At 42.0% G+C, this 21,597-nt stretch overlaps 5 protein-coding genes and 1 long non-coding RNA gene across 12 annotated transcripts; 4 read left to right on the top strand and 2 right to left on the bottom strand.

Moving 5' to 3' along the window:
* Window positions 1–62: 62 nt before the first annotated feature.
* Window positions 63–2,514, top strand: LOC133392855 (uncharacterized). The gene is made up of 2 exons (XR_009765845.1): window positions 63–1,125; window positions 1,566–2,514. It is a non-coding gene; the product is annotated as an uncharacterized LOC133392855 (long non-coding RNA).
* A 335-nt stretch (window positions 2,515–2,849) lies between these two features.
* Window positions 2,850–4,623, bottom strand: LOC4578411 (malectin-A). 2 transcript variants are annotated; one of them, XM_061654981.1, is made up of 2 exons: window positions 4,227–4,623; window positions 2,850–4,142 (listed from the first exon to the last, which is right to left on the bottom strand). In XM_061654981.1, exon 2 carries the CDS (start codon window positions 4,081–4,083, stop codon window positions 3,145–3,147), a length of 939 nt encoding a protein of 312 aa, XP_061510965.1. In that variant the 5' UTR covers window positions 4,084–4,142; window positions 4,227–4,623; the 3' UTR covers window positions 2,850–3,144. The 2 variants fall into 2 exon arrangements, with proteins under 2 accessions (XP_061510965.1, XP_001237938.2); XM_001237937.3 differs by having other exon boundaries at window positions 4,260–4,622.
* A 704-nt stretch (window positions 4,624–5,327) lies between these two features.
* On the top strand, window positions 5,328–7,754 carry LOC1278001 (uncharacterized). Its single transcript, XM_061662292.1, has one exon. It carries the CDS (start codon window positions 5,370–5,372, stop codon window positions 7,752–7,754), a length of 2,385 nt encoding a protein of 794 aa, XP_061518276.1. The 5' UTR covers window positions 5,328–5,369.
* A 1,345-nt stretch (window positions 7,755–9,099) lies between these two features.
* On the bottom strand, window positions 9,100–12,647 carry LOC1278000 (ubiquitin-conjugating enzyme E2-24 kDa). 6 transcript variants are annotated; one of them, XM_061654982.1, is made up of 5 exons: window positions 12,517–12,647; window positions 11,134–11,573; window positions 10,912–11,059; window positions 10,753–10,837; window positions 9,100–10,264 (listed from the first exon to the last, which is right to left on the bottom strand). In XM_061654982.1, the coding sequence occupies exons 2-5, from the start codon at window positions 11,533–11,535 to the stop codon at window positions 10,252–10,254; spliced, it is 648 nt and encodes a 215-aa protein (XP_061510966.1). In that variant the 5' UTR covers window positions 11,536–11,573; window positions 12,517–12,647; the 3' UTR covers window positions 9,100–10,251. The 6 variants fall into 6 exon arrangements, with proteins under 6 accessions (XP_061510966.1, XP_317521.4, XP_061510971.1 ...); XM_317521.5 differs by having other exon boundaries at window positions 12,319–12,591; XM_061654987.1 differs by lacking the exon at window positions 12,517–12,647 and adding an exon at window positions 12,153–12,287.
* Window positions 12,648–13,142: 495 nt separating this feature from the next.
* On the top strand, window positions 13,143–17,102 carry LOC1277999 (3'-5' RNA helicase YTHDC2). The gene is made up of 4 exons (XM_061660799.1): window positions 13,143–13,334; window positions 13,447–13,806; window positions 13,876–14,991; window positions 15,073–17,102. Exons 2-4 carry the CDS (start codon window positions 13,611–13,613, stop codon window positions 17,028–17,030), a joined length of 3,270 nt encoding a protein of 1,089 aa, XP_061516783.1. The 5' UTR covers window positions 13,143–13,334; window positions 13,447–13,610; the 3' UTR covers window positions 17,031–17,102.
* Window positions 17,103–17,674: 572 nt separating this feature from the next.
* Window positions 17,675–21,571, top strand: LOC1277998 (E3 ubiquitin-protein ligase RNF10). Its single transcript, XM_317518.5, has 4 exons — window positions 17,675–18,524; window positions 18,599–20,394; window positions 20,460–20,576; window positions 20,649–21,571. The coding sequence occupies exons 1-4, from the start codon at window positions 18,455–18,457 to the stop codon at window positions 21,066–21,068; spliced, it is 2,403 nt and encodes an 800-aa protein (XP_317518.5). The 5' UTR covers window positions 17,675–18,454; the 3' UTR covers window positions 21,069–21,571.
* The last annotated feature ends 26 nt before the right edge of the window (window positions 21,572–21,597 follow it).

The raw sequence follows: 21,597 nt of genomic DNA on the forward strand, positions 1-21,597 counted from the left end.
GGATTTTGACATCGCTCTAGCCCTTCACACTGTAGTTTTGTGGACAACTCGCATGACAGTTATCTAAGCATATTTTTAAATTTTTTTTAGATCTACTTGGCCGTTACGATAAAAAAGGCTCTACAATTGGTTAAAAGTATGGATGCATTTACTCATGCATTACGAAAATCCGTGACACAAAATCCGGAAAACATTATTCATTCATATGCATATTTTTTCAAACCTACAGTGGTTAATGAGACGTAAGCATCGAAATGCACAAGATTGATGGCAAAGATCGTCTTCAACCACACGCATGTCTTTACAGCTCACTTGAGTGTTCTTAAAATAAGTGTCTTATTCATAGTAAATCAATGTGCACATAATATTTCATCAAAAAACGTGTTTGTTTGTGCACAGAACGTGGTCAAAAGCGGTTGTGCTGTCTGCTTGTTTGTGTGGAAAATAAAAGATCTATTCATGGCATTTCATAGTTTGCACTCGAAGCGGAGTTTGCACTACACGTGGTTTGTGATTGTTCACAGCCACAGTCCCAGTTCGCGGAAATACGCGGTTTTCTAAATTTAACAGTTCAGGTGTGAAACCAGTACCCATTCTTCTTCTTCTTCTTTGGCTCAACAACCGATGTCGGTCAAGGCCTGCCAGTACCAGTACCCATTAATTATCTATAAATTTTGGCTGATAATTGCAATATTCGACATACGCGCAAATTTCTTCTCGGTCCGCATTAATAGCATATCTCGGGGACAACCTGTAGAGTAGTAATAACAATCGCTATTCGGCAAGGACTGACTATCCAGTTGCGTGGCTGCGTACGCACAAGAAGTATGTAAAGACAAGCATGACCACGTAGGTCGTTACGCCAAAGAAGAAGAATAACAGGGATTAAAAACAACTAATGTATCGAAAGAATAACAACGAAAGCAACAACGAAAAACAACAGTTATCCGCTACGGACTGTTCCAACCGGTTCTTGAGGTTCGTTCCTGTTACTTTGCACAAATCATTTGTTCTATTGGCTGCGTTTGGTTTGCTCTGATATGGAAATTCATTCTAGGACATAGTAATCTGCAATATTGTTAAATTTTTATGTGATGTAAGTTTTTTAGTGCTTCCGGACAAAATGTAAGTATAAGTGCCACTAAAAGAATGTAGGAGGTATAGGATATTTTAGTTAAAATAACGCGATAGCGTGACTAGAGAAAATTGTGCATGTTTTCAAGTTCAAGGTGACGACCGTAAATTCGATGTGAATGCAAATTGCAATACCGCTCAACCGTTCTAACTAGTTAACTATATATGCTCTCATTATGTAGCACAACTATCCCAAGCTTTATTTATTTATTTATTAATGTTTTATTCAGTAGTGACGGCCCAACCGTATTATTTATCCTAAACTATATTTGCAGTTACATAAGATACATATGTTTTATACCAGGTTTTATACGGGTTGATATAGAACTTTTTAAAATGCTTGAAAATATTACATCATCATTCATTGTCCTTATTGTCCTTATAACATCCTGAATCCTGAATGAAACATTATAAATTGTGTACTTTTGCAGATTGACGCTGTCTGTTTGGCGGATTTTGCAATATCTATCTGTGAAACTGTTAATGAGGTGGTATACGACGCTTAGAATGAAGACACGCTGTGCAAAAATGATACATTTTATGGTGGTCGTAATGGTGATAATTATCTGTGATGTAAAAAATGCATCGTCTGCCACAATTCAGGTATCCGAAAAGATGAACAATGAAAGGGAATCTTTATCTGAATCCATAACTGGCATAGACAACAAACCACAGCCATCACTAACGGCGTACGATCAGCGCCAAAGTGGGAAGTACAATCTACGTGTTCACATAAAGGATGTAAAAATAATAGCTGTAAATGGAGATGGATTGGAAGACAGTTTGGATGACGACACCATCTACGATTATGGTGATTATGATTACGATCCTGCTCATCTCACTGTAAGCCCTCTTCCCTTGTTTGGAATAGGATCGGTGTCTATAACCTCCAGCAAACCACCTAAATTGACGACAAATAGCAAACCGCAGTCATCCACACGTGCTTCCACGGTATCTACTACCATTCAATCCACAACGGAATTGAATGCACTCCCCCAGGAAGTGTCCTCGGTGTCACTGCCGTCAGAACAAACTGTTTCGACAACTGCTAAGACTACAACAACATTTAAACCTTCCCACATTAGTAGTAATGCTGTGTTAAAACCAATCCAAGCACCTGGACAATATGACTATCAGGAAATACCAGTGCAAGTTATAGTTGAACGCAAACACTAAATACTCTTCGTTTACTTTTGTGATTGAGCAAAACGGCCACTTTTTCCATAAAACAAACTAGCACCGAATTGCTTGTCAATACTGAACTGTGTAACTAGTAGTACAACGACTCGAGGAAATCCTTTAGGCTAATCTTAAAATAACTGATCATTAATCGAGTCATTTCGATTGAATTGAAATATACAATTTTACTTTGAAATTTAACGACTTTTTTCCTCGTCAATACTGTTAGTCAATTCTGCTATATCCAGCATAGTTGTTGTAAGCGCTGTGGTGGATTTAAAGTGTACAGGGGGTGGGCAAGTATTGAGCGGAGGGAGGGTGCTGGGCTGTCCCAAATCGACGGGCGTCCTCTTTGCCGGTAAAGCCGCAACGCCCGCCATTGTGTGTAAGTATTATTTATCTATTTACGTTACATGGCTATGTGGCAGCAATCTTTTAGATTGGCAGGATGCACATTAAGGAAGGAAAAACTTATATTACCTACCATCAAACAATGGAAGCCTTTCTTTCAGAAATACACTCTCAGCTGTAATGTATTTTTAATGTATTGGAGAGTGTCTTTACTTAAGTTTGTGCTATCATAGTGAACCTTACATGCGCTTTGCATGACAATTTACGACCTTTTAAACAATCCCCCTAAACCGCACGAAATTTGTTAATAACTAAACGTTTAATTTACCCTTTTAAAGCTATTCAACTGCTTTGCCTAACGTATTGCAGTAAGTACCAAGGTTGAGGAACCGAAAAAAAATAAAATAAAATAAAATACCACACAGAAACTTTAAAGAAAACGTAGGAACAAAAGTCTGTCCCCATTTACAACCTAACAAATCACAGCCTACACAAGCAAAATAACAAAGGTATAAAAGCACCGATAGCAATGAACACAGGTAACATTATGGACGAATCGTCCAGCGAATACGGATTCGGTTGCTTTGGTCCGCTTGTTTTTCGCTGCTTTGACGAGGTTTTTGCTGTATCCTCTGTGGATGTGCTAAAAAAGTCGTCCATTATGTTATCCTCCCCTCCTTCCAGCATATGACCATCATCGTCAGATAGGAAATCGGAATGGGGATGGAGTTGTTCGATGCTATTGTCCATATTTGTAGCTCCTGCTGTTTGATGTTGATTCGCCAGAGGCGGCAAGCGGGGTAGAAGGGATGCATCGTAATCCTTAATCAGTAGAATTGCATTAATCTTCGGGTTGTCTTTGTAACCCTTCACGAACTCCAACTTTAGTTTACTTCCCCGGATTTCCGACTGTTTGTCTTTCAAATACAACCGGCCCCGAGATACGGAAAAGAAGACAAGCTCGTCGTGCGCCGTACCCTTGCCCACCAGCGAATATATATCCAAGTCCGATATGATTAGATGATGATCCAGAAGCACATCGAACACCTTCATGTTTGGGCCATTGAAATACACTTCGCAGAATTTAAGTATGAGCACGTACTGACCATCACCCGAGACAGGCAGGTCGTAGGCGAAGGTATCGTGATGATAGCGCTCAGTTTGATACAGAATTTCGTCCTGCTTGCTGACTCTATTGATTGATAGTAGCTGTCTTCCGTAGTCCGACTCTGTTCCAACCTTCCCCTTCAACGGATCACGAGAATAGTGTATTCCGTTCGAATCAGTAACTTCATCGCCGCCAGCATTGATCGCATAGATTACATTGTGTGCACTACTCCCCGTCGACGCGTTAACAGCGTAAAATAATAATGCCAATATGCTGAATATCCTGATTCTACCGAGCCGATGCTTGAACATTGTTTACGGATGCACGGACGTTGGACTACGACGGCTTACCCAATGTGGATTAATTCGGTCTAAAAAATGTGCAAAAGAACGAATAGCATCACAATTAAAGGGATGTAAGAAAAAATCAATAATCTGCATCAGGAGCAAATTACCTAACAAATAAGTGCATAGTGAGTGACATTTACCGTTGCGTTATCCGCTACCATGTATTTTGGCCAAAGGCTTGTTTTTGTACGGGCTAATCCAGTAGCTCACGGCAGCCGAATTGGTTTGCTAAACACGCTAAAATTATCTCAATCGCCGGCAACATTACGTGGCATTTCACGATTGACTAGTGCAGCTGCATTATTCAGGCGAGTGTTTAGCATCCCTTCTTTTAGGTTTCCGAATGGCACCGCCGTACTTTGCCGTCAGTAGTTAAAACGAAAGCTTGCACAAAGTGTATAATTACAGCACAACAAATGTTTCGTTTTCGCTAACTTTGAACACAATGAATCTCCTTAGAAAATCGCATAGCACACTTCTCCAAACAAGTTATGTTGACGTTTCCTGTTGACATATTATTTTGTTGTTTTTTTTTTCTCCACATTGCGTTTACTTCTTCGAATTGAGAGTTTACTCTTGTGATCGCGAAACAAATGATCCGTTGACTGCATTGCATACAAAAATTACACAATTTGAAAAATATTCAGATTACGGTTTGAGGAAATGTTTTTCATGTTACCCCGTAACGACCTATGCGATCATTTGATCAGTAAATGTATATAGACTCCCAAGGGTAACACGGTGTTTTGCTACTAGGCTACCGCCCAGATTGGAATAGAACACCGTCTGGCTTTGTTGCAGCTGAAGCGTTTATTCAAAAGACGACCGGGTCATTTGGAGTTAATTTTCTCTATGATTATAGATATATTTCACATACCTGGTCAGCGAAGTTCCTTTGGTGCTACGTTTCATTCAACTGAATAAAAAACAAGAATTACAATTTCTACATATTTATCCAGCGCTTACACACAGAATTAAGACAAAATGTTCTGTTAATTAAGACACATCTCTGTCGACAGCACACCATTTGCATTCGAGAATAGATCATTGAATCCAAATGTAGATTCCATGTTTAATATTTGAAAGTTCGTTCTTTCATGTTTCGAATAGCCTCCTCCTCCTCGCACCGGCCTCCCAAAAGAAATGTAAATATTTAAAATCAATTTACATATCTAATCAGAAGATTCCAAACTGTTTTCGTAACGTACATTTGTTCTATTTAGTTTAAAATCACATTCCGTTCAGCTAACATGTGCAAAACAAGTCGCTTGGTTTGGATCCTAACTGCATTTGTGCTAATTCTTGGTGTTAAACATTGTGCAAATAAACAGCTCAATAGTGCAACTAAAGGAAATGATAGAAAATCATCACAATCTATTCATCATGAGGAATACAGCACGGAACTACATCTAGAAATGTTGTTGCTGGAATTAGCTGCAAAAATGGACTATGGCCACTGTTATGTTGTGCTGTTTGATGAGGTGTATGAAAGTGTGTTGAATGCAGCATTCTTTCGCCAAATCCATCGTGCTGCTCGGTACATCGTGAAAATCGAACAAGACGAAGACACCTTCAATCCCCGGCCATCGTTGAAATGCATTCTAGAGAGTACTAGAAAGGCTGGCTGCGGGGGTTACATATTACTAATGGCGAATGGAATTCAAATGGCCCGTCTTCTAAGGTTTGGCGATGATACGCGCATCATTGATACGCGCGCCCGATACATCATGATGCACAACTATCGACTATTTGTACCGCAGCTGCACTACATTTGGAAGCGCATTGTAAATGTCCTGTTTGTACGCCAGCTAAGGGAAAGGCGAGCTCATTTGTATAAATCTGGCAATGACAAGTTTGCGCCAGTTTACGAGCTAAGCACCGTCCCGTTTCCTATGCAAATCAAGGGAGTATTTTTCTCGAAAATTTTAAACTTTTGGCAAGGAGGGAAATTTCGACTCGCAAACAGTACGTTTTTTGATGATAAAACCAAAGATCTTCGTCGCCAAGAGATGCGCGTGGTTGTGTTGGAACATACGCCAGCGGTTTTCAAATCAGCTACAACGTCCGTTGCCATAGCAAGCTCGCCTACAAATGATTCCGACTTTTCAAACAATGCTTCTGCGCATCAGCTAACCCTATCCCGCACTCAATCGAGAAGCAACTACTATGGTCTTGAAATAGAACTTTTGAAAGCAATATCAAATGCTATGCATTTTCAAATGGTTTTTTACGAAACGTCCGATGCTGACACGGAGCGCTGGGGCAGACTCAGTGGAAATGGAACACTTACGGGAATAATTAAGGAGATGCAAGAAGGTAAAGCAGATTTTGCCCTTGCGGATTTGCATCATACCGAGTATAATCTCGGTTTTATGGATCTCAGCGTTCCCTACCACACAGAATGTCTAACGTTTCTTACGCCCGAAGCTTTGAGCGACAACTCTTGGAAAACACTCATACTTCCGTTCAATGGAGAAATGTGGGCCGGTGTGCTACTGTCCTTGTTCGCCGTCGGGTTTGTGTTTTATGCATTTTCGAACACATTGATGTACATTCATCAGCATGAGAGAGGTTATCGGCCCGAGCACGATTTACTTCAACGGCACCGAAACCGAAAGGGGAAAGAAAAACGGAACTTTTGGACAAGATTTCGCAAGAATCGTGATAGAGCCACAACGCCACGTAAATCAAAAGTGATAGGTAGGTTAAAACGGTGGAGGCATAAAAAACAGACCAACATGAGTAAGTTGTCGGCTTATGATCGAAATAAACTGAAGAAATTACGAATGATTCCTTTCAAGCGACAGCCAGAGCCATGGCATGATCCTCTACCTGCAAATGATATGTTTGACACGTTTTCGGATTGCATCATTTACACGTACAGTATGTTATTGCTGGTATCTCTACCCCGTATTCCAGAAAAGTGGCCACTTCGTATGTTGACTGGCTGGTATTGGGTGTATTGTGTGCTGGTGGTAGTCGCCTACCGGGCCTCATTCACAGCTATACTTGCCAACCCTATACCTCGGGTGACGATTGATACGCTGCAGGATTTGGCCGAAAGCTCCGTCCGATGTGGAGCTTGGGGCGAACAAAATAGACTATTCTTTCAAATGGCTCAGGACCAGTATTCACAAACTATAGGGGCTAAGCTAGAGCATGCACCCAACCACAATGAAGCCGTCGAAAAGGTTAGCGAGGGCCTGTACGCTTACTACGAAAACATATACTCGTTGAGGCAGCTTCGATCCACTAGGAAATCCGAAAAAGCTCGCCAAACCCTACACATAATGCAGGAATGCGCAGTGCACATGCCTATATCGATCGGATTGGGTAAAAATTCGCCCTTAAAGCATCAAGTTGATCTATATGTACGAGCACTAATTGAGGGTGGGCTCACCAGAAAGTGGCTCTCGGATGCGATCGAACAGTTTCAATCGAACGTGGAAATACCTCCACAAGAAGCTATAATAGATTTGAAGAAAATGTATGCCGGCATTGTGGCTCTTTGCTTTGGTTACGTGATAGCTTTAACTGCCTTTGTCGTAGAGAAAATATACTGGAGATATTACATTGAAAACAACCCAGCTTTCGATAAATATTTGCATGGCATTGTATTCCGTGGCCGAGGATGAATTTTATAATTTATTCCAATATACTTTAGGACGAATGTTTATCCTAAGACGGTTTAGGATACTCTCTTATATTTCAGAATAGCATGTTTAGGATACACTTATATTTCATGTTTTATTATTTGCAGATTTCATGTTTTATCACCCTCTAAACGACCTTATTAAAATTACATTAGTTTGTAAAATTCATGAAGTCATTTAATTGTTAAGTTTTAGTAACATGCAACTTTCTCATTTGTCCAGCCTTTATTCAACCACTCGGTAGTGTAAGCCAAGGTCCGACGTATGAACCATGGTGGTTTTACTCTTTCCGTCTATTTAATATCAACTCGACTATGACCTGTAATGACTCAATTTTTCGAATGAATGCATTGAATCAATATCGAACTGCTTACTGTTAATGTGCATTACAGAGCGCCCAGCTGTAGCCCTGGATGGACCTTGGATGGAAATAAAATCTAGCTTTTCACTCTCATTAACGAAATAAAACAAAAATGATTTAAATAATCATCCGAATACTGTATATTCTAGTTGGTTTGTTGATAATTGATTCACTGAAAATATGTGGTACACACCATTATCAATCGCCAAACAAACTTTGCAATCACAGAAAGGACTGGACTGACAATTACTAGCCGTGGGAGAAGATAGTATACAACTAGTAAAAACTAGGACGTTTCATTCAAAGCCCTAAATTTGAGGCATTCTTCATGCAAGTAGTACAAATTGATGTTCATTCAGAGACTGTGATGTTTATCTCCAATTAATACATAAATTGGCTTTATTCTATATCATTCTGATTTATACATTGAAGCATTACAAAATCCTGGTTTCCTTTTCCCAGTATTTTAAAAGGCAACTCATCTGAACGCAAAAAAACTGTTCATGTTGATGTTGCCACCACTATCTGGAAAAATAATAAGTGTTGGTCAAAGCTTGTTTTTTTTTTGCAAGTTATACGTAACGTTTCTGTATGTTAGACGGCACTACTTTCCGACTACGAGTTAAACCATAAATATCGGATAAGCAGACAGTTAGGACTCCTATCAAATCAAAAGCAATAATGATACAGTAGAAAGACATAGAAAAAAGGAAAAATAGTATTACAACCTCACTATCTGCACTGATCTGCACATTATCAAAATAAAACGTTTTCTCAATTCGTACGGCTCACACAACAATTGTAATGGTAATTTGTTTTTCCTAGCGTCAGTACGTTAAAGTTAAAAATTTAGAATCTCTGTAAACAAAGAAAATTAAGATAAGCATGATGATTTACATACCATACAGGAATATACGATACAGGGAAGAGCCTGCGTAAGGACTAAACAAAAGAATAACAATATAATTATCGACATACCAGAAAGAATATATTTAGAATTCTTTAATTGATCTTCTAATGAGATCGAGTCCGCTACTTCATCTCAGTCATAACGTACTAAATCATTGCTAGGATTATATTGGGGTTCCCTGCCTTATGCTTATTTTCGGAAGCATGTTTGCTCTCTTATTTAAAGGTAGGTTCTAAACTGCGTCTGCGTTTAGTTTACTTCATTCTATGGTATCCCTAACGACTATCTTAATATAAACGAATGAAATAGTTTCAGAAAGCTGGTCTCTTCCACTGAAGAATACTCATACAAAACTCATAAGTATAAATTGATTTTATGATGGCAAACACCTGTACTGATTATACTTTATTGCGTAGAATATGTTTGAGATGTCCCTATATACTCATGGAAAGAACAAAACGGAATCTATGTTTTTGTATTCATTCCTCATGAGCATTTTTTTTATTTCTCTGTACTGACATAGAGGGTGAGGGGGAGAGGAGGGGAGGGGGAGGGTCCTTTCGTTAATTATTTGCTAGTTATCAGCAGCTTTACTTACTTTAATTAGGAATCGTAGCTATTGACCGGTGTTCTTTTAATCTTGTTTTACTACTTTCGCAAATAAAATTTAGCATTATAAATCTTGATGTTCAATTTCGGTTCATTTTGATTGAATGCAGTAGAGCTGTAATTTCACTCATGCTGAATTTTGTCCAAAGCTGATAGAAAACTAATTTGCTGAAAACTTGTTCAATAATGCGAAAACTAGGTTGTTAAAAGAAGTGGTTGAAATGAATGTAATTTCGTTGAAAATACTTTTGAATTTATAGGATGCTTGCCAAACCGGTTTGTAAGTTAAATGTATCTGCACGATCTTATTTAATTCCACCGATGCGTTGTGACGACGTCGTGGAATCATCAAAATTCAGCAGTGATAGCGTTGGAGGGGGTTTGAGAACATCATTCATTTCTTACCGAACGCAGCCAATAATCTCATTGCACTGCAAACCGCCAATGCACCGTCAATTTTTATTGTTGATTAATGAGTCAGCCTATTATGTGTGTGTTTGCTTTGCGAAGTACATTGTAGAGTTGATTTTGTCGTTACGGATAGATTCATAAATTAGTATCAATTGCGCATAAAACCTACACACAAATCCGAAATGAAATCACGTAGCGTATCTGAAAATTATATGCAAATCATTAGTGAAAATCCACAACGCTGGTATAAATGTTTTTGAACATTTTCCTATCATAAACATACTGCATCTTTCTACCCTTTCTTTATCTGACTTATGTATAACTGAATCAATGTTTCTTCATACTTTTGGACAACGATACGAACAGTAAATATCAATCAATTATCAATTAATCTCAGAAATCATAAAAGGCATGCATTCGACTCTATACAGGTATTATAGGCCATTATAGGCCAGACGTTATGATCTACACCTAGCACGTAGACGGTTGAACTACTCCTACTAAACGGGGACATTTTTCTTCTTCTATTTGGCGTAACGTCCTACGCGGACATGCCGGCCTTTACAGGCTTTCAAGATTCAACAGGAAACGAGGATATTATATAGAACTAATATCCATCGGTATGATGCTTGCTGTTGTTACAATAATTACACATAGTTCTAACAGTTTCAAAAAAAAAGGTCACTTACCGCTTTGTCCACAAGCGAGCGATTCTGTCGTGCTCTTCTCTGTTTTGCAAATATTGAGTTGCAATACTTCCAACAAGTGGATCAGCTACATTGAAAAAAGCATAAAGTTTTTAATCACTGTCATTAGTATCTCCTAACAATGGTTGTATTTTTACTTACCTGGATTACAGTCTGTTAGGAGGGAGCAAATGGATAGTAAAACTTTTGATATAGTCAATGCAGGTGACCAATTGTCTTTCAATATATCCAAACAGATCACTCCTTGACTGTTAATGTTGCAATGATATATCCTGGTCCGGAAGGTTACCTACAGAAAGTGTGATTAATCAGTGTTTGCTGCACATTCACTGTACGTATTCAATGCATACAATGCACACTTACCTTCGGTGGTTTGAACGGATATTCGGGTGAAAAATGTATATCCAAAAAGAATACACCCCCTTCATAAACGGAACCGGGAGGGCCGAGAATAGTTGAAACCCATTCGTAAAGGTTATCACCCTTTGGTCCAGCGCTGCAATTTGGTGGAGGGTCAAGAGTAATTTCTGCCAGCTCTTTTTGGATTCGCTTAGCCGAAGTTCCTAGGGCTTTCGATATTTTTGGGTTGGATTTTGATTCCTTTGTTTCAGGCTTCGGCACCGTGGTTTCGGACCCAGTAGCTGCTCCGCTGCCATTCCCATTACGACGCCCACCAGCACTGTTGTTTCCATCACTATTGCTGCTGCTGCCACCACTTCCACCGCCACCGTTACCAGTACTGCTCGAACCGGCACTTGTAGACATTTCGTAGGTATTCCTCAGATTATACTAAAAGAAAAAAGCTGGCAAACAAATACCCATTTACGAATATGTAAAAAGATTGAGTTTAGCTTTTAAGGTAATTTTTCATATTTTCCGAAGATTTTTTCCATCGATCCCCATGCTAATTATTGCACAGGTAAAGAGGACCTTCGCGATGTAATTGATCGGGCATATCGAAATACAAATAAATTCCTTGAAAGCACACTTTATAGGCTCCACGCTCAATAACAACTCAATAACAAAATGTAACTCTTCTTTGATGTGCATTTATAGAAACAAACGTTCTTGTTACTGTCTCGTAGGAGCGGCCATTTTGGCTATATTACGGAGCTTGTGACTTTTTTCTCTTTTCAATTGATGCTAAAACCCCACGGCTTGGTTATTAACTGCCATATTTACACATCAGGTAAGCAAAATGTACACTTCTAGTAAATAACAGTACTTAAAATAATCAAATTCACGAAACAAGCACAGCACGAACGCGTCTTTTTTACACTGTGCCGGATCGATCGAGGAAACCCATGAACCGGGCAATGTCATTTACTCTTTAGCTTCTTTGCTATTACACCACGGACACCACGGAACCAAAGTTCTTCTACCATGTTACGATTTGTGCGGCGCACTACCGTTCCTTCTATGTTCTCTTACGACGACCAATGTGAGAAAAGGCTCTTTTTCATTTAACATCCAATTGATCAAATGATAGCCCAACTCATTTCAATCCTGCTTTATCACAGATATAGCTTAATTTTCATGGAGGCTAACCATTTGGATTTCTTCCCCGGTAGTCGACCTTTCTACACCGATTCTTCCTCCTTTATAACCAGACACAAAGCGGTCATTGCTATTTGGCACACCACATTAAACACTCCTTTTTGCAGATTAAGAACCCCCGCGGTAATCTCTGTTCCAAACGAATTATTTCTTGGTTTATGTATGATATTAACCACCATCAAGATTTACCTTTTTGACCTTTTCTAACTCAGAAAATGCGATGGCTTTGTTCACCACCGCTTGCTTAATGTGGTGCCATGGCCAAACGTATCAAAAGTCGTACAAGACCAAGATTAATACATTGTCATGTTAAATTCGATGTGACGTTTTTATGATTGAATTTCGATACAATTTTTGGAAGATAAAAACTCACATGATCAGGATATAGTTCAAACCAGTTTTTATTATTAAATCAATTGCTATCTGAAGAGAAAGTTCGGAAAGATTTTAAAGAGTGCCGTGAGAGCAAAAGCCCCAGGAAAGCCGTTATGAAAAAACGTGAAAATGTAGCGATAGTTATGAGATAAGACTAGTTTGTGCTAATTTGTGTAATCGATTATTTATTTCTTAGAAAGTAGATTAAACTGGCAATAAACAAATTTTGTTTCTTGGGTTTGCAATGAAATCTTCATAGCTCTAAGTATCTTAATTCTTCATCTGGCCTTGGCTTACGCTGATGTCAGTTTTGACATTTTTGTTAAGTTTATACTATCGCATTCAACACCGGCTGCTTCATGTTTTATTTTCTTTTGTTCTTTTTATTTTTAATATGAAGCTGGATGTAGAATGATTGTTTTATTGAAAGTGAAATAATGGGCGCAAGATACACACATCAATAGTTCAATATAAACGATTAAATCTGGAAGTACATCGTTTAACGGTCTGTGCCTGTGACAAATGTGACAAATCTTAGTCCTTCTTTGGCTTAGAATTCCAATTTTCAGATCGACACTTCAGAAAAATCTTCATTTGTGTAACCGCTGAACCAAATCAAATCCGTATCCTAGGTAAATGATGCATATTCTCTTGAAATGGAACTTTCATTTTGCGCATTAACACACCCCTCCCCCCCCCCCCCCCATTCCGCTTAACACTTCTTTCGTTTTTACTTCTTTTAAGTTACGAGTTTTAACCTACCGAAAACTACCGATAAAATGTTGATGCGCCTACCGAAAACCGCCAAAATAATCTGGCCACACTGCAGATGATCACAATTGCTGTGGCATTTTGAGATGTCATAATATTTCTATTGTTGATCCCAAAGTCTGCCAGAGGCGTGGAAAATGGCATCCAAAGGAAAAATTAGTGTGAAAATCGAGGAAGACATCAGAATATCAATCCACAGACAAATAGACTTGTTTCTCCAGGACGAAACGCAAGTTGAGTTTGATTTCCCGGTACATTTAACAAATCAACATCGCGCATACATTCACGAGTATGTGAGGAACAAACGCCTGAAGTCCAGGTCTCATGGAAAAGGTAAGCAGCTTCCGGGTTACGCTTTGTTATCATTTTGGTTATTTTATGTTATGTTTGTTATTTTTACAGGCACCAACAGATACTTAACGATATACAAAACAAGTTTATCGGATATTACCCATGGCGATGCTGTGCTAGACTTAACACCCGAGTCGAATGATATTCTAAACGAAATACAGAAGGAATGCGGCATGTTTTGCAAACCCGGCACAAGTTCGACAAAAGGGCACCCTATTCGATTGCATCCCATCAATGTTACTTCATTTCCGCCTTCAGTACCACCGTTTCCGACCAGCTCTGGGGAAATACTGGCAGTGCGTAAAAGTTTACCTATTGCCCAGTTCCACGAGATCATTTTGAAATGCATACAGCATAATCAAGTGATTATAATATCGGGAAACACAGGATCCGGCAAAACAACGCAGGTTCCTCAGTTTATCTTGGAAGAAGCTGCGCAACAAAATCTACCTTGCCGAATTATCTGCACACAGCCTAGACGCATCAGTGCTGTGACCGTGTCGGAACGAGTTTGCGTTGAGCGGAACGAGCAGTTGGGAGACACGGTGGGCTATCAAATACGTTTGGAAAGTCGTGCTAAATCAACCACCAATGCATTATTCTGCACCAACGGTGTATTGCTTCGCTGCTTGATGGGAAAGCATAGTTCTAAATTTCTGAAGAACGTCACACACATAATCATCGATGAAGTGCACGAGAGAGATCAATATTCGGATTTTCTACTGATTGCGTTGAAAGATAAATTGTCCAAAAATGCCCACCTGAAAATTATCCTAATGTCTGCCACCATAGAGTCGGACACGTTTTCGAAATATTTTAACAACTGTCCAGTCATTGAGATACCGGGCAGATTGTTTCCCATAGAAACGTTTTTCCTGGAGGATATTTTGTTAAACGTCGACACATCCAACCACAATGTTAAAGATATTCGAAAAAAGATGATGAAAAGTTTCGAAGCGCAAGCCGTAGAGAGGACAAAACCGATAACTGTAAATATGGACGATGAAACCATATTACTGATGAATGATATACTGGAAGTTTGCTGGATCGAAAACAATCCCGAAGATTTTCGTAACTTTTTTACGCTAATCGAAGAAGAAAACATTTCCATAGACTTTCAACACACGGAAACCAAAATGACTGCATTGATGATCGCAGCGGCGAAAGGTAATGGCACCCATTACCCATTTATCTGTTTATGTGACATGTATCGGCTGTGGGCTAAACTTTTCTTTTCATTGTTTACAGGTTACATTGCAATCGTGCAAAAGCTGCTGGAGATGGGAGCTGACCCTAGCATACAGGAGAAGCATAATTACAACGCATTCGACTGGGCTTGCTTCGTGCATGGTAGCAGCACCTGTTCGGATATTCTTAAACAAGCCCTTAACAAATCGGGTTTATCAGTTCCACGCACTATGCCATTGACGCCGCACAGCACAAAACAAATACTGGACGCATATCATACCTCAGTCGGAGACGATAGGATCGATCATAACTTGATTATTGATGTAATTCTACATATATGCAGGAAACATCCGGAAGGAGGCATACTAGTGTTTCTGCCCGGCTTCGAAGATATACAAGAACAATACGGGCTGTTAAACAGCAAAGTATCGAACATCCACTGCATAAGAATGTTCATGTTGCACAGTAAAATGCAAACAGCAGACCAGCATTCCGTGTTCAAGCCTGTGCCTTCGGGGGTGCGCAAAATAATCCTTTCTACAAATATTGCCGAAACATCAATCACGATGGATGATGTGGTGTACGTGATAGATAGTGGAAAGGTGAAACAGAAATACTACGACTCGCTTACATCTACCAGTTCGCTAGCTGCCACGTGGATCTCGCAAGCTTGCGCCACACAACGCGCCGGTCGGGCAGGACGCACCAGACCCGGCACTTGCTTCCGATTATACAGTCGAATGCGACACAGTGAAATGGATCAGTACACACTGCCGGAAATAATGCGAGTCCCGCTCACGGAAATATGTCTGCAAACTGCTTTGATTATAAAAGACGAGTCAATACAGGAGTTTCTAAACAAAGCAATAACAGCACCGTCAACAACCAGCATCAAACAAAGCATAAAATACCTTCAAAAGGTGGGCGCTTTGGATGATGAGGAGAGCGTAACCGATCTGGGTTACACGCTAGCGGAGCTACCGGTAGATGCGAGGCTGGGGAAAATGCTGCTTTACGGGATACTGCTGAAATGCTATGAGCCCGTCCTGCTGGTTGTTTGTATATTGAGCATCAACGATCTCTTCGTGATACCTCCCTTTCCAGGCGATAAAGAAAGGGCAAAAAAAGTTCGGCAAGATTTGGCGGAGAATTCGTACAGCGATTGCTACTGTTTGCTTCGTGCTTACCAACGATGGTTAGATGCTCGGTCTGTTCAAAAGCGCAAAGAATTGTGCAATCGACTGTTTTTAAACCACGGTAAGCTAACGATGGTAAGTGAGTTGCGCAACAAGCTTCATGCACATTTATGTTCCATCGGAGTCGTGAAATCGTACGGACCGGGAAGTGTAAAAGACTTGAACGAGTTTGCCAACAACTGGAGCCTCGTAAAAGGGATATTGCTTGTGGGACTGTATCCTAACGTGAGTTATCTGGAAAAGTATTCCAAAACAATGAAAACACGGTTCGAAAAGAAGATTTTTATCCACCCGTCTTCGGTGGTCGGTGGCAAAGCTTCCAAAAAACAAAAAACTACGGACAATGCCCTTTGCTTGCCGAGTGAATGGATAACGTTTGAGGAAAAATGTAAATCGGGTAGAGGGTCCATGATACGATGCAATACAGTGATATCACCAATAACGATCGCTATCTTTGCCGGACCTTTGTCGTTAGATGATACGGAATGTATAACGAAGAGTGACGCTATGGAGCAAGACCACTGCCGAATAGCAGTAGATGATTGGATAAATTTAATGGCAAAAGAATCTGTGGCTAAATCAGTGCTGCACACCCGCAGGATGGTGCACGGGTTGTTTCTTAAGTTTATCGAAAATCCTAGAATCCATCAATCCGACTCGAACGAACGCAAGCTGTTGGATGCGTTGGGCAAAGTTCTAGCAATAGAGGATCACACAATTGATGTAACGAATCAGTTAGAGTATTTCACAAAAAATGATAAGCAAAAAGAACAACAACACCATCGACATTACAGAAGAAGAGAACATTACAACAGGTTTTAAACCCAATTTACATCATGTTACTTTACATTTATGCAATAAAATTCATTTCAGCCAGTGCTTGATAGTTTATAATCGATTGAGTTTTGAAAATTGACCATTTTTATATAAGCTAATAGCTCCTTATATGAAACTAACTAGCTTGATTGATCCATTTTTTGCTTATATTATCGGTTTCTGAACTGGGATAGGTTAACGTTCCGTTGCGGATTCGGAACAGGAGCAGGAAAAGTTTCTATAAGGAATATATTCAAGGACCCATGTGAGTTCCTTATCAACTCCAAAGCCGGTATTTGTTCATGATTGGTTACAGGACCGGTATTGGTTCACTGCCAGTTCCAAGACCGGTATAGGTTTGCGATCGTGTTGCGGACAGATATAGGTTTAGTGTTAGTTCCAGGATCGGTATGGGTTCGTGTTCGGTTCGTGAACCGGTTTGGGTTCAGTGTCAGTCTTAGGACCGTTGTAAGTCCAGTATCAGTTATAGGTAAGTTAATGGCTCATCAAGTAAGGTAATGGTAATCAAATGAAAGGAGATCCGTTGCTAGCCATGCAACCGGGCCAAATCAACGGGCAAATTAAAATTTGTTAAAATAGTGCCAACACCATGTTCGAAAACCCTGCATTTTCGATCGATCTGTCAGAATGCGTTTAGATTGCACAGGGTTGAGTTTGGTACTTCACATTTTTCGTCGCCATTTTTGTCGTGGCGGTGCTCGTGCTGTTGTGAAAAGTTTTCAGCAAATTTTACCCACCACCTATCGTTCTACACCCATCGGTGGCTTTAGTAGATATTTCGGCATTCGTGTTTCCAAATTTGCATTCTCTCCGTGCCGTCTGCCCTCCCGAAAAGTGCCCTTGGCTGTGTGAGCTCCTACCATACCATCCGACACTATCGCTGCGTATATTCGTGTTCGTGCGAAAGGAAGATAAAAAGAACAAGCAGCAACGAGACCCCCGGGCGGTCGAAAAAGTCACGGAAATCGACGTAAGCGTACAATCGCCGTGTAAAAAGTCACATACACAGACACACCCGTGCCTCCAAAGCGCATCTCTTGCGAGAGCTGCTTTGCCTCTTCGCTGTACAGCGTCAGCTGTTTGCTTGCATTTCCGTCGTTTTCTCCCACCCACCAGAAGAAGAAGTATTTCTTCCAGATTTTTTTGAGAGGTGACCAACATGGCCTATTAGAAGAAAAAAACAATGATGCCGCAACGTAAGGAACTAGTTTCACTTCCCGTCGTCGCCGCCGCAGCCGTCGTCGTCGCTAGCGTCAGCACCCACCGTCGCAGCTGTTGCGCTGCCACCACTACCACCGCTACCCATACCCCCGTTCAGGTCCCTCGAGAAGCGAAGGGCTTTGTGTGCGTAAACGAAGAAGCTTTCGAATTGTCCTACTTGCAAGCTGTAGAGTCAGCCACTTTCCTCCATGGAGAAGAATCGCTACACCAGTCAGAATCTGTCCAAGGGGCAGATTTCTGAGACGAAGAAAGGTCAAGGTTAGTTTGGTTGTTGTTGCGATGCCATATGGGTTGCACGGGTTTATTTACACTTCTTTCCGTTTCCGTTTTAGATGTTTCTGTTAAGTGGCCCCGACAGTCTAAGCGTCGTGGCGAACAGTCGGATAGTGCAAATAATCATCGCAACGGTGCAAGCACCGGTAAAGTACCCAACTCAAACAAGAACCGTAATCAAAGCAACTACAACTACGATGCTAGGCAACGGTCGCAGCGTGTTGGCCGGCCGGCAGATCAGCTTGCGCTCAGCGCTGACGGCGGCGACACCGGGACCAGTGCGCTGGCCGAAGAGCAACCGGCCGCTAGCGGAACCGCCGGACTAGTGCCACCGGCACGGCCGAACACGACGCCCACCGGCGCTCGTGGTGAACTACACTCGGTTTTTACACCAGGCTCGAAAAAGCAAAGCCTGAACCACTTGCTGAACTATCATTACGCACCGCGCGAACGCGACCAGCCGGTACGTTTCACGCGCACGGGCAACTTGCGCAAGCTGACGAACCAATCGCACGGCAGCTATAACAAGGAGCAGTTCCTGCAGGCCAACTGTCAGTTTGTGGTGCGCGCCGGGGAAGACTACGAACCGTTACTGTCCGCACCGGATCAGCTGGTGGACTGGGGCAAGGTGGAACAGATCCACGTGCTCAGCTCGGAGGAACCCCAGTGTCCGATCTGTCTGTATCCGCCGGTGGCGGCCAAGATGACCAAATGTGGCCACGTGTACTGCTGGCCGTGCATCCTGCACTATCTGGCACTGTCGGACAAGAGCTGGCGCAAGTGCCCCATCTGCTACGAAGCGATCCATCTGCCGGACCTAAGGTCGGCCGTTTCGAAACCGTTCCACGCGTACGGTACGGGAGAGTACGTAACGCTGCAGCTGATGCGTCGTGAGAAGGGCACCATGAAGGTGGTGGAGGTCAACGATGAGCTGCCGACGGTGGCGACCAATCACCGGGTGTTGATTCCGCACTTCGACGCGACCGCAGGGAACAGCATCCTGACGAAGCTGCTGCTAACCGACACCGAGCAGATGTTGAAAATTATGGAGCGTGAGCAGACGGAGCTACAGAATCAGCTCGTAACGGACGGTGCCGATGAGCCGGAGAATATGTTCGTCCAGCAGGCGCTGGAGCTGCTCGCAGAAAAGCGCACCAATTTAAAAGCGGCAAAAGCGATCGTTTTTCCCGTGGCGATGGAAAAGATCGTCCGTGGGACGTCTGTCTCGTCGAGTGGATCGGAAGAGGTTGGCGAGCTGCAACCGCAAGAGAGCGAGGAAGATAAGGAAGGGTCGGTTGAAGGGTCGGCCTCCGCTGGCCCGGGTAATGGAGAAGGTTCACCGGACTTTGTGATTGACGAGGAAAGTAATTTCACTGTCGGGGATATCGACATCGTCCCGACGGCACAGTGTGCGGGCGAGCATTTTTACTTCTACCAGTCCGTGGACGGGCAGCCACTGTTTCTGCACTCCATCAACAGCCGCATGCTGCAGACCATGTACGGCAGTCTGGACCGTAGCCCGCATCGCATCACGGGCCGCGTGGTGCAGAAGGATTCCTGCTCGATGGATGAGAATTTGCGCCGCCGGTTGAAGTACCTGGAGCATTTGCCCGTCTGCACGCAGTTCGATGTGGTTGAGCTGGACTTCGGGCCGGCTTCGGGTGGACTCGTGTCGGAGGAGGTACTGGGTCTGTTCCACGACGAGCTGTCCATGCGCCAACGCACCCGACAGAAGCGTGCCAAGGCGGAGCAGAAGCGTGAGAAGCAAATTTTTGAATTTAACGAACGTCAGCTCGGCAAGGCGATGGCACGATCCGCGCGCATATCGATTGATTCGACCAAACAGTTTCCTTCGGTAAGAGTGGATGGTAATTGATTGATTTGGACTGCTTTTTTAATGCTATCTTTGCTTGATCGTAGTGTGGATTTTCCGACTCTTACCTGGACGATCCATCACCGTTCGGTAGCAGCCCAGTTGCAAGCGATATCTCGAGCTCTCCTGGCTCCAGCGGGTCCGCGATGTCATCTTGGTCAAAAGTAAGTCCACAAGAAGCTGTCCTGAACCTTCTACAGCTTATACAATGGTACCACCACTCTCCTCTCTTTTAGATGGTGTCCACCCAACCCTCATCCGGCCAACGTTGGCCCACCCTTGGTGGAGGAGGAGGAGGAGGAGCAGGAGCGACGTCGTCAAACGCTCCACCACCGAAGCTGGTACAGGTCACGGGGAGTCGCATGACCGCCTCAACCAGTAGCGCTTTCCGCACCGGTTGGCGCAACCCAGCAGCATCGTCCGACATCGAGGAAGATGAAACGGACGAAGAGCTCATTGCTGCCCGTGCACCACGATTCAACAACAATCTTGGCCGCGCGATCGAGGCAGCACTGGAGAAGAAAATTTCCCACCCAAACCAATCTAATGCGGGCGCTGCTACTGCCGCTGCCGGTGCTTCGGGTTCGGGTGCTGCGGGAAAGCGTAAGAAAAATAAGAAAACTCTTCTCTTCGCCTCGGGCATGAATCTTAACTGATTAGTTTGCCCTCCCTCCCGCTCAGTTGGGTTTAGGTTGTTGCTATGGCAGTCAATGTTTCGCTTGTACGCGCGCATCGTTTTATTTGTTTTCCCTTTGTTTGTGTGTGTACAGCTACCCCTCTTGTGTTAAGTTTTCTTCAATTCCACACATATAAAGAATTATTTCTTGATAATTGGTCATCACTCCTGTATGTTATTTTTCGGTAAAACTTTTGGTAAACGTTCTAAATGTTTTTTTCTCTTTACAACAAATATGTAATGTGTTAATGTATCGTCTTAATTCGTTTCAATAATAAGAGCGAGAGAGAAAGGGAGAGAGATAAAAAAAAAGTTAATGGACGACAGTTTAATGCAAAACACTAATATATAAATAACCGCCGCATGGTGTATGTTCGGAATAAAATTCCACTACACGCCCGTATAGGAATTTAGAAGTAACGCAAATATACCTTTCATGAATAGCAAACAAACAATAAAGAACGGATGTGAACAAAAAAAAAACAATAGTTAACTATCTTTCGGCACCG

This window comes from Anopheles gambiae, chromosome 3 (assembly GCF_943734735.2).
Source record: "Anopheles gambiae chromosome 3, idAnoGambNW_F1_1, whole genome shotgun sequence".
Taxonomy (NCBI): Eukaryota; Metazoa; Arthropoda; class Insecta; order Diptera; family Culicidae; genus Anopheles; species Anopheles gambiae.

Bases quoted from the DNA above. Each gene is read 5' to 3' on its own strand.
- LOC4578411 (XM_061654981.1), bottom strand. From the start codon at position 4,083: ATGTTCAAGCATCGGCTCGGTAGAATCAGGATATTCAGCATATTGGCA.
- LOC1278001 (XM_061662292.1), top strand. From the start codon at position 5,370: ATGTGCAAAACAAGTCGCTTGGTTTGGATCCTAACTGCATTTGTGCTA.
- LOC1278000 (XM_061654982.1), bottom strand. From the start codon at position 11,535: ATGTCTACAAGTGCCGGTTCGAGCAGTACTGGTAACGGTGGCGGTGGA. The intron at 11,060-11,133 runs GTAAGTGTGCAT...CACTTTCTGTAG, and splicing joins ATCCGTTCAAACCACCGAAG to GTAACCTTCCGGACCAGGAT. The intron at 10,838-10,911 runs GTAAGTAAAAAT...TTTTCAATGTAG, and splicing joins CCTAACAGACTGTAATCCAG to CTGATCCACTTGTTGGAAGT.
- LOC1277999 (XM_061660799.1), top strand. From the start codon at position 13,611: ATGGCATCCAAAGGAAAAATTAGTGTGAAAATCGAGGAAGACATCAGA. The intron at 13,807-13,875 runs GTAAGCAGCTTC...TTATTTTTACAG, and splicing joins GTCCAGGTCTCATGGAAAAG to GCACCAACAGATACTTAACG. The intron at 14,992-15,072 runs GTAATGGCACCC...CATTGTTTACAG, and splicing joins GATGATCGCAGCGGCGAAAG to GTTACATTGCAATCGTGCAA.
- LOC1277998 (XM_317518.5), top strand. From the start codon at position 18,455: ATGGAGAAGAATCGCTACACCAGTCAGAATCTGTCCAAGGGGCAGATT. The intron at 18,525-18,598 runs GTTAGTTTGGTT...TTTCCGTTTTAG, and splicing joins TGAGACGAAGAAAGGTCAAG to ATGTTTCTGTTAAGTGGCCC. The intron at 20,395-20,459 runs GTAAGAGTGGAT...GCTTGATCGTAG, and splicing joins CGACCAAACAGTTTCCTTCG to TGTGGATTTTCCGACTCTTA.